The sequence below is a fragment of the Cyrtonyx montezumae genome, unplaced genomic scaffold (genome assembly GCF_038088225.1).
Source record: "Cyrtonyx montezumae isolate F1298 unplaced genomic scaffold, pur_monq_1.0 scaffold_3, whole genome shotgun sequence".
Taxonomy (NCBI): Eukaryota; Metazoa; Chordata; class Aves; order Galliformes; family Odontophoridae; genus Cyrtonyx; species Cyrtonyx montezumae.
The window spans coordinates 112,392,949-112,402,800 of NW_027072034.1; the positions used below are offsets into that span (position 1 = coordinate 112,392,949).

At 39.0% G+C, this 9,852-nt stretch overlaps 1 protein-coding gene across 1 annotated transcript; it reads right to left on the reverse strand.

Moving 5' to 3' along the window:
- Positions 1–274: 274 nt before the first annotated feature.
- Positions 275–9,461, reverse strand: NCF4 (neutrophil cytosolic factor 4). The gene is made up of 10 exons (XM_065743029.1): positions 9,256–9,461; positions 8,313–8,397; positions 6,903–7,056; positions 6,511–6,581; positions 5,555–5,682; positions 4,537–4,594; positions 2,835–2,933; positions 1,966–2,096; positions 1,811–1,876; positions 275–1,042 (listed from the first exon to the last, which is right to left on the reverse strand). Exons 1-10 carry the CDS (start codon positions 9,285–9,287, stop codon positions 814–816), a joined length of 1,053 nt encoding a protein of 350 aa, XP_065599101.1. The 5' UTR covers positions 9,288–9,461; the 3' UTR covers positions 275–813.
- Positions 9,462–9,852: the final 391 nt, after the last annotated feature.

Consider the following 9,852-nt stretch of genomic DNA (forward strand, 5'->3'; position numbering starts at 1 on the left):
TGATTTACGTAAAACATACTTAATTTGTAATTCTAACAAGCAGCAGTAAATTTGTTCAAGGAGAACATTTTAATTGCATGACCATTAAATAAAAAAATCAGAAGTTTTGGAGCCTATTAAAATAACAAACTCCTGGTTAAGAAAAGCTAAGAAGGTAACGTGAACTCTTTCTCCAAATTCTCTCTCTTAAAATTAATTAATTAATTAAAAGAGCTTTGATTTTTTCATCACCCCTAAGAATAAAAATTAAAAAATCTAATAGAAACAGATAAAATAAACACACAAATAAGTTCATTTATTGAAAAGTCTGATACAGTAATTTATTGTTAGTTTTGTTTTACAATGAGGGGTTAGCAAGAAGGAGGGACCAAGAGGAGATTACTACTTGGATAGGCATCACTCCACTTATCCCAGAATGTGGAAGCAAATGGACTGTTCAATTGTGAGAAATCTATATGTAACATTGCAAGGATACTAGATTTGATTTACAGAATTCAAAATATGAGCCAGGGGAAAGATGAAAGCAAAAGCAGGCTGTAGTTTCTTCATTGCAATGAAACACTAACTTGTTTTGTGAACAAATCCAGCGTTCTCCATTCCCCATTTTCTCTGGTCTTTATAAACATGCCTCTGTTACAGAGGAGTGCTAAACTGCTCAAAAAGCTAAGTACGGATCTTACATTCAAAGGTAATATATTACTAAGTGTTACTCTTTTCAAGCTCACTTCAAAGCCTTGCTAAAAGAAGCCATCTACAGAGAAGAATTCCCGAAGGATGATGGATCTACCTACTGGAACTGCTACCCTATAGCACTCATGTTGCCCTGACTGTTTCTGTATTGCCTATTCTTGGACTGGTGCTGTAAACACTGAAGTTGTCCTTGTGAGTGATGTGCAGCTTCCAAGGGAAGAAGTGCTTCTCAGTGGACTTCTTCCTGCTCTGAGACACCATGAGTTGAACATCCTGATCAGAGAGCAGCCGGATCAGATCACCATCGAGATCTCGGTAATTCAAAGCAATGTCATGTTGGTCAAACTCTTGCCTGGTAGAAAAGAAATGAATTGATTGCCATAAATTAAGGAATGTCTGGGAGGTGATGCATGATGAACAATATACAGGCAGTCTAATTAATTTTTCTAAAAGTCACAATAAGCCTTGGGTGTTTTGGCATTCTTGATACAGCTAGTACTAAAAATCCTATAGATATATACATGCTGGATTGTATTTAAGCTAAGAAGCCTGACAGAACCATCTCCAGTAAGTCCATGTGCATAGCACAATTACTCTGTGAGCTGGAAAAATACATACAAGTTGACTGCGGCTACTCACCACTTTTGCCTACTTATGGTTCCCTTTTATGAGAGAATGGCAGGTTAAGGAATGGAAGAATATTTACTCAAGGTATGCTTTTACTGACGTTCAGTATTCTAATGTTTTGATGTTCAGTGCTACTTCAATCTAATTCAACACTAGTTTTACAGATTATAAGGCTCCTGAAGAAGTATATTAGACAACAGATCCTTGGTTGGGAGCATGGTTCTGATCTTACAACAAGGAATGAAACATGCTGCCCAGAATATGTGTGGCATGTGTGTGTGGCATGCAACATTTGCTGACAATCCCAAAGCAAATTGCTGTCTGCACAGATGGGTTTCAGCCAAATCACGTTACACACTCCTGAGGACACTTGAAAAGAGCTTCACATTCAAAACATGGTGATGGCCAAGTAAAATGTAGAAAATTTAGGACTGGAAGGAACTTGACAACTGTTTAAAGGATATTAAATAGGCAACTAGCTGCTTCCACTTACTTCATCAGTTCCATGAGGTCTTTGAATAATGGAATGCTGCTCAGATCCTCTTCCACTGATATGTCCCTGTAACAAGAACAAATCTAGAAATTGTATATCATGAAAGAGAATATTGACATCTCTTCAGCAGAAACTGGGAAGACTTTTATTATTACCTGATAGTGCTTACTGTCTCCTCATAGTAATAACAGCGTATTTTATTAACTGTGTCTTCCTGCTGTGGTAAATCTTTTATGATCTTCACAAAAGCAGATGGGAAAATCCCAGTGGCATCATTAACTGTTCCCTGGAATTACAGGAATGGTTAGTATGAAGAAAAACATGCAGTTCTGGCTACGTGTGATGAGTTCTGAATTTAATTAATTTCCATGGAAACAGCAGTAAGAATTTTCTTCTATAAGCAAGAAAAGACAGGTTATGGAAGTGACCTGATGCTATCTCTACACAAGGATTATACAGTTGCATAGTCAAATACAAGGCAAACAAGAGAAACTGAGTGCAAAAAAAGTGAACATCAGATTGTTACTAAGGAATGCTGTGGTGCTTGAGCAAGCAGAGATACCATATCAACAAACACGCAGTATGTTCTCATCATCCTTTTTTCAGAACACTGCTGCATTGCCCAAGTTCTCTGTAATTAAGCTGACGTGTGTTGTGGTATGAAGCATGAAGTATATAGCAACTCACCCCAAGGCAAGAAACCAATTAACCGCTGAAATGGAGTTTCCATCTCCTTTCTGTGGCCTTTTTGTGTTCTAATCACTTCCAAAGAATTAAAGGACATTCCAGCAGAAGAAAATGCAAATGAAAACTGAAGTTTAGAGGGCAGGAAATTTGTAAGCTAAAAACCATTATGGGATAAAACAATTTCAAATTTGGAGTCAAGGATTTCTCCCTGGCTGTGACACGCAATTATGATACAGTTTCCCCTTGAAAGAAGGGGAAAGATCCCAAGGACTAGGAAATCCCCTTTCTACTTATGTCAAGGTATACCAATAATTCAGTACCATTGTCACAGCCTTACCTCCAACCAGTCTTTGTTTACTCTGCTGAGTAGGTAGATCAAATCTCCTTTCTTGAAACTGAGTTCCAGTTTACTGGTTCCAGAAAAATCAAATAGAGCCTATGGAGAGAAATAACACTGAAATTATTAATTCACAGAGTTATACATCTGTTTGTTTGTTTTTTTTTATCTGCTCCTGAAGTGCACAGGCAGAGGGTAAACAGCAGAATAGTATGCACTCTGTCACCGCAGATCTATTTCAGAAGTAAGGTCATATGAATGACTGCAGCCTGCAGTTCTCACAATTCTTTCTCCTGCTCTGTACACACCAAAATGCTTTGTGGGAGTAGTGAGGGCACCGGGATAAGTGTGGTTCTGAAAGGGCTACATGCTAGGATTTTTGAAGTGTCAGGACATGGAGCACCAGAGAAATGAAGACATTGAAAACACATAAAAGCAAGTCAGTAGAGTTGAAAACAATTGACAGCTTGAAATCTTGACAACTTGAAATCCTGAGAATCAAACCAAATGAATGTATCATTTCTGTAGTTTTACAGCTTTCTGATTTGCTGACAAGTGTTGCAAAGAGCCTTAGGAAGCTGTGGAATTATTGTGTCCTAATTTAAGGGTGACTAACTGTTCTTTTTCATCTAGCTTTCAGGTCTGATGAACTGAGAGATTTGGGAAAGTCCAAGAAACTAATGTGTGGTTAAAGTGGAACTTAGATGCCCCCTTCAGGAAAAAATAAAAAAACAGAGGCAAGCATACGCCACCATCTTAACAAGCTGCTCTTGAATAATTAAAATCACTGAGTTACCAAAAACACACATCTACCCATTGCCCTTTGAGAACACAGCAGTCATTTAAATGTTCCTAGAAGAGCAAAAATGAAAAGATGCTCCTTATTCTTTGGTGTTGCAATGGTTCTTTTGGTCTTGTTAATGCCAAATTTCAGGGCCTCTATAAGGCTGTCTTTATGGTTCCTCTAATAAAAAGAGACAATAACTATCATGCTAGCAGTTCATATGTCTATTTAATAGCCCTTTCAAAAGCCTTTCTTTGATCTATTGAAAAAATTTGGTAGGTAGATTAAATATTAATAAAAGAATACATAAAACCCAAGAGATATGGCAGATCTGAGAGCTCTTATCATCAGCGTAAAAACAAAACAACCTCAAAGCAATTGCATGTTTTTTATTAACATGATGTGAAAAAGTCACGTGTTCCAGAAAGCAAGTCCACAAGTACCACTTACAAGGCAGTACTATGTATCTGATACCAAGACAATTTACAGCAAAAGAAAAGGGTATGGGCACTTTCAGTAGAACTCTAATGTTACAAAAATTACCAGGATGCCTCACTAGCAAAGCTTTCAAACATATGCTGAATTCATCGAGACCAAAGCTTCAATTTGCTTTAAATGTAATTTATGGGTGTAACTATGTAAATGTGGACCATTTGGCAGTACAAGTCTCTCCCTTTTGAATCTCCCGTTACTCTGATTTCACAACAAACCTCCTCATTATTATGTAAAGAGAAACAGAGCACTTTTTTCCATTCTGTATTTCATTCCTTATTGTTAAAAGTAATTGCTTTCCTCTGTCAATTTCACTTTCCCTTCCTTCCCCAAGCTCTAATTGGAAGAGGCATCTTGATCAAAGAGATACCAGAGCAAAACAGAGTTAATCTCTGTCCTCAATGACAGATTGTGCAGATTACTCACCTCAGCCCGAGGAGTTGCTACACGGTCCAAAACAGGCAGTTGGGATGAAATGCTTTTACTGGAAAGAGAAAACAGGGAGATAAATTTGTCTTTTCAGCCATCAGAAACACTACGTGATCAATACAGTGTCCACATTTTCATTATTTACAATTCATACAAGCCACAGATCACTGGAGAAAGTGCATGACTATGTGTGCAGCACTGAAGTAAATAAATATGGATGCAACAACATTGCCCTAGTTCTCTCAGTTTCAGTGCAGAGCAGCAGCAATTTGATGATGTCTGCTGCTGAGAACAGATGGAATTTTCAATACAGTCAGTATGCTGGACCTATCTTTTACAGCATCACTCAGCCCCTCCACTCTACCTTCTGGGCATTTATGTTTCTAACATTTATGGCACTCAGTTCAAACTGCTGTCATACATACACCCAGGAATACATACACGCTCACAAGTTTTGCACCTTTTGAGGTAAGTGAAAAGGAATCAAGCCTATCTGTGCCATGTTGAAAAGAGAATTAATTTCCCTGGAGAGTAATGAGGTACAACTTCTACTTAGCAAAGGGTGCTGGTAAGACAGGTCTGTATTCAGACAAAGAACAGAATCTGACTGAAAATTCAGTTTCATTTGTTGTCTGAACCAGATCTCATTTGATTTGGTGTCAAAACTCACATTGACTTTAGTGGTGCATCCTTATGCTTGGCCTGAACATTATAGTAGATATTACCACTAAATAATTATCAACCCGTAGAGTTATGGAGCATTTATTTATTTGTTTGTTTGCTTGAGAAAGCAAACTATAACATCAATTTTTAATTTCCCTTTTAATGAAATACTACCTGTACTTTAAAAGCTTTAGATTATTGAAAGCAAGAAATGTCATGCTTTCCCTCTCCCACAAAAAATCCTCATGTTAGGACTTGACGGATTGCCCCAGTGGTGATCATCAGCTCTCTTTCCACACAAAACTGGACAGCATCTCCTACACCAAACTGAAAAAACATGTCAATCGCTTACACTCGGCGCGTCCGTGGGCGAAGCCGTCTCAGCCTCCTGGGCACCTGTTCACTATCAAAATTTGAGTGGTAGAAGAACAGACGCACCTCTTCATCCATCAACACCCAAACAGGTAGGCAGAGCAGGTTCTGTGCCAAGAGCAAGTAGGAAGTAGAGTAATAACAGTGGGAAAGATCAGTTCTCTGTTTATTTACATGTACCAAATATGCTTCTCTGATCTACAAGATCATGAAAGATATTTACTGCTGCCAGAAAAATCTCCCTGCTCTCCCTTTTCCCTCAGCAGGACTAGGCTGAACAGCTGACAGTTTCTCCTGTTTACTCTTGGAGTTGGCCAACATACTGCTTCACTCTTTGTGTGCCTGATTTACTGCAGGAGTAAATTGTTTCCTTGTGTTTCCTTTCAGAACATGAGTGACTGTAGAAAGAGGGCAATCTTAAGTACTGGGGAACTTGACCTTTGCTTCGGACCATTACTGATTTAAAGCCAGGGTTCCTGTAACCTGCAGTCAGTAATTTCTCACTGATGTTGCTGGCTGTATCCTCACAGTGGAGCAGGTATATTCTGAAGCCCACTTTATAGTCCCTTATCCATTTAACCCCATAATCACGGAGCATCCTAAGATTCACCATTTCCTCATTCTCCCTGATGTTTGTTTGTTTTGTAAATATATCTATCTAGATATGAAGGCAGGTTTTCACTTCCTTTGTGAAGTGCGTATTCCAGTGGATCCCTACAGTTTGAACAATCTGGCAATGAGGATCGCAGATTGTCCGGCAGTGTGGACACTGTGTCTTCTGAAAAAAAAATGTGCAGAGATAGCAGATACCTAGCAGATACCTAGGACTATAACAGCAACATCTCTCTCTGTTGATTTCAAGGGCTAAAGTATCTGCAGTGGTTAGTGCAATCTCTACAGTGGTTAGTGCAATCTCTATCTATAACAAAGTTTTACCTTCATGTAGATATTTAGGAAAGGAATCCTGTTCTCAGCAATTTCCCTTTTGGCCCCAACATAAACTTTCCCTAGGAAACATAAAACCAGTGCCAGTTATTGAAGTAAAAAAAAAAAAAAAAAGAGGCTGTCAGAGAAATAATGCAACTGAGAGAAAGTAGGAACTCCAAGAAAATACGTATTTTCTAAAGGATTTTAGGTTTCTAAATTAATTTTACCACATGTGGAGGGGCTATCAATGGACCGTGACTTCTCCAATCTCCACAGCTGGGAACTAATTCCTTGTCCCAGATAGCTATCCTGTGTACTTCCATACAATGCAGTCCCCTCACAACGACAGACTAAGAAAGGACAAAGCTACTAATCGTGCAGATTTGGTGCTCACAGCTTACCTGGCAATACGGGGAGCATGCAGGTAAAAGGGCTGTTTTTGCTTTCCCCCCCATATCTCTCCTCCAGTTTGGTGTGTAAGGCATAGAACTCACGATAACGTCGGAAAATCAGGTATCTGCCACCACTTTTAATCTTTACTTCAATTACAAACATCTGAAACAGAGAAAGGGGACTAAGGTTGATGTTCAGACTTAAAAATACTTTAAAAATTAAAGAGAGGCATACAGTAGACAGTGATACAGTGGTGGGGATATTGTCTTAGAGGCAGAGTGGAAAGCAAGGCTCCAGTTAAGTACTGCACACTCAAGTACTAGGAACTAATAGCTTAATAGTACACAGTGTGGCATATGTATTTATCCAGCTTCCTATATACCATGTTTCTGTGGCTGCTTTCTATCATATGAAAACCAGAAATGACTAGGCTATGTTTTGTGCTTACATAGCTTCCCTCAGAGAGGAGCAAAGCATATTAAGGAGGTAAATATTAATACTGTCATCTGAAATAGAATGTAGAAACCAAGGAATCAAAGTCAATATTTTTGATAGTAGGATGTACATCTAAATCTATTGACAGGAATGTAAATGAACAGGTTTTCAGAGTAGAAGACATTCATCCTTCTTTTTGACTTTGAAGTACATATTTTCAGAAGTTATGGTCAATATTATCTGACCAAAAATAAGGACAGAATGCAAAAAAAGTACTTAGTCTTTTTACTTTTAACGTCTTCCCTCAAACTCCTAAGGTGTTATCTATTGCTAAACATGCTTTGCTGTGAAAGAGTCCCTGATTTCCATGCACTGACCTCTGAGTCACATTGCAGTTGGATCCTTCAGGAAACATAAAGGTTGAGCAGCAAAATATCGCTACCTTCCAAAGTAAAAGCTGAATACTTCTGTGGGAAGATTTTATGAGCAATGTCTCCAGGAAAGAAAGCTGGTCTTATTCAAAACCCCTCTTCATAAAATCCCAGTCCTTTTCCTACTGTTCCCTTCCTGTACACACGTTCATGACTCACTGTCAGATCTAAATACAATATAGAAAGCACACTATCTATTATGTAGATGGCAGACTCTTAACTTGCCAGTACTGTGGAAAAATGGAACTAAGACCCTCCCCTTCTACCCTCTCTTAGTTCTTTTCCGCACCATATTCACCAAGGTTACAACAATCTTACAGGAAATAAAGCAGAAGTTAGGTAAGAATTTAGAAACTAAGAAGTATTAGAGGACACCTTTGTCAGGTTTCACCCAGAAAAAAAAAAAAAAATAGACTAAATGTGTGATAGTCTAACCTCCCCTTCAGAAAACACAAGCACTGAGATGTTTTCAGCGTTTTCATGCCAAAAAGCAGCTACACCAGGTTCACCAAACCAGTCAGAGAGCATATAGAGATAAATCTCCTTTCTTACATAATAATTAGTAAAGCCTTTCTTCTCTTCAATATCTGCAATGTTAGCTGAAACAGGTACATCATCTGGAAGCTGGTCAAAATCACTGTGAAGTGAGAAGAAAAGATTTTAGTTACTCAGGAAGAAGTGAGAGGAGGGGGCATTCCTGAAGGAACACCTGAAGAGCAGCTATGTGACCAGGTTCCTGTGTTTCTTGCCTATGATATCCACACAAGATAACAGAATGGATTGCCAGGTGCTTTTTCCTATGGGACCTTGTCATTGGCACATCTTTGATGAATAGAAGACATTTGCCTTTGCTTCCATCTTGTATCACCTGTTAGAGTGGTATTTATATTAACACAAATAAAAAGGATCAAGAGCAAGATAGAGAGAAAAAGTGTAAAAAGAATCCACTAAGGAATGCCAAGCTGAGGTAATGTTACTTTTTCTGGTCCTGCAGAAAAACACTTGTTTTATTCTGCTACAAGACATTCCAAGTAGGGGTTTCCACAATGCACAGCTCTTCTGGAGGGCTGAAGTAATGATGCAAAGTCTCGCAATATCTTGCTGTACGAGGAGAACAGCATGAATCAACACCACCCACAATACCGTAAATACCACCACGTACCATGAAGAGGGATGTGGTTATGGAGATCAAGAGATAGAACTAGTCATATTACAAACACTCATGTCACAAATCCCAGTGAAAGCAAAACTGTTCGTGGCTATAATGAGGATAGTGACTCACTGTTGTCCCAGCCCGTGAACATTTCCTAGGAAAGGAGAAAGAAAGTCCACTCCAACTTAATAAATACCCTGCTCCACCTAAGAAACCTAATAGCCAGGCAACTATGGTAACAAGAAGCCTGTTAGACTCATCAGGGAAGCTTGCATCCAAATTAAACATGCAGATTATAGTGGCTACATGGAGGCTTGTAGGAAGGAAGGACAGACATGTTACCTCTTTTCTCGCAGCTGTCGGGGAAGAGACATGCTTCTCAGCTTCCTAAATCCAGATGGCTAAGCTCTGTTCCTCTGCTTCTCAGGTAGATGTTGAATGAACAGGAGACTAGTCACAGCGTTTGGCCCTATGTGAATCAAGACTCCTTTTCAAGGCCTCAGAGATCGTTTTTTCTAATATTTCAGCGTCAGTTTCTTCTGTACTTCCCCACTCTCACAGAATTGAGGAAGTACTAAAGTAAAACCAGTCAAAAAGAAAGACTCTTTTGTGAGTTCTGTTACGTATTGAAACTGCCACTGTTGAGAAACCAAAAGCCCAACAAAATGCAAAAACTGTCAGCCATTGTTCAATCCTTCAGAGAAATACCTGTCTCTGGAAGCCAGTATGGTTGGACTCAACAAATGTTGCTCTGCCCAAGCTATAGTGACCCCAAATACACCTCTGCACTTACAAGGCTTGTAAGCTAGGATTAATATCTCTGATCCCTTCTTGAGCCCCTGTGATTCCCAAGGAACCTCTTTTCCTTGGACCAAGAGCCAGGAGGTGGAGCTAAAGAATAAATTTTAAAGGCGGAACAGGAAGGATGGTCTGGAAATT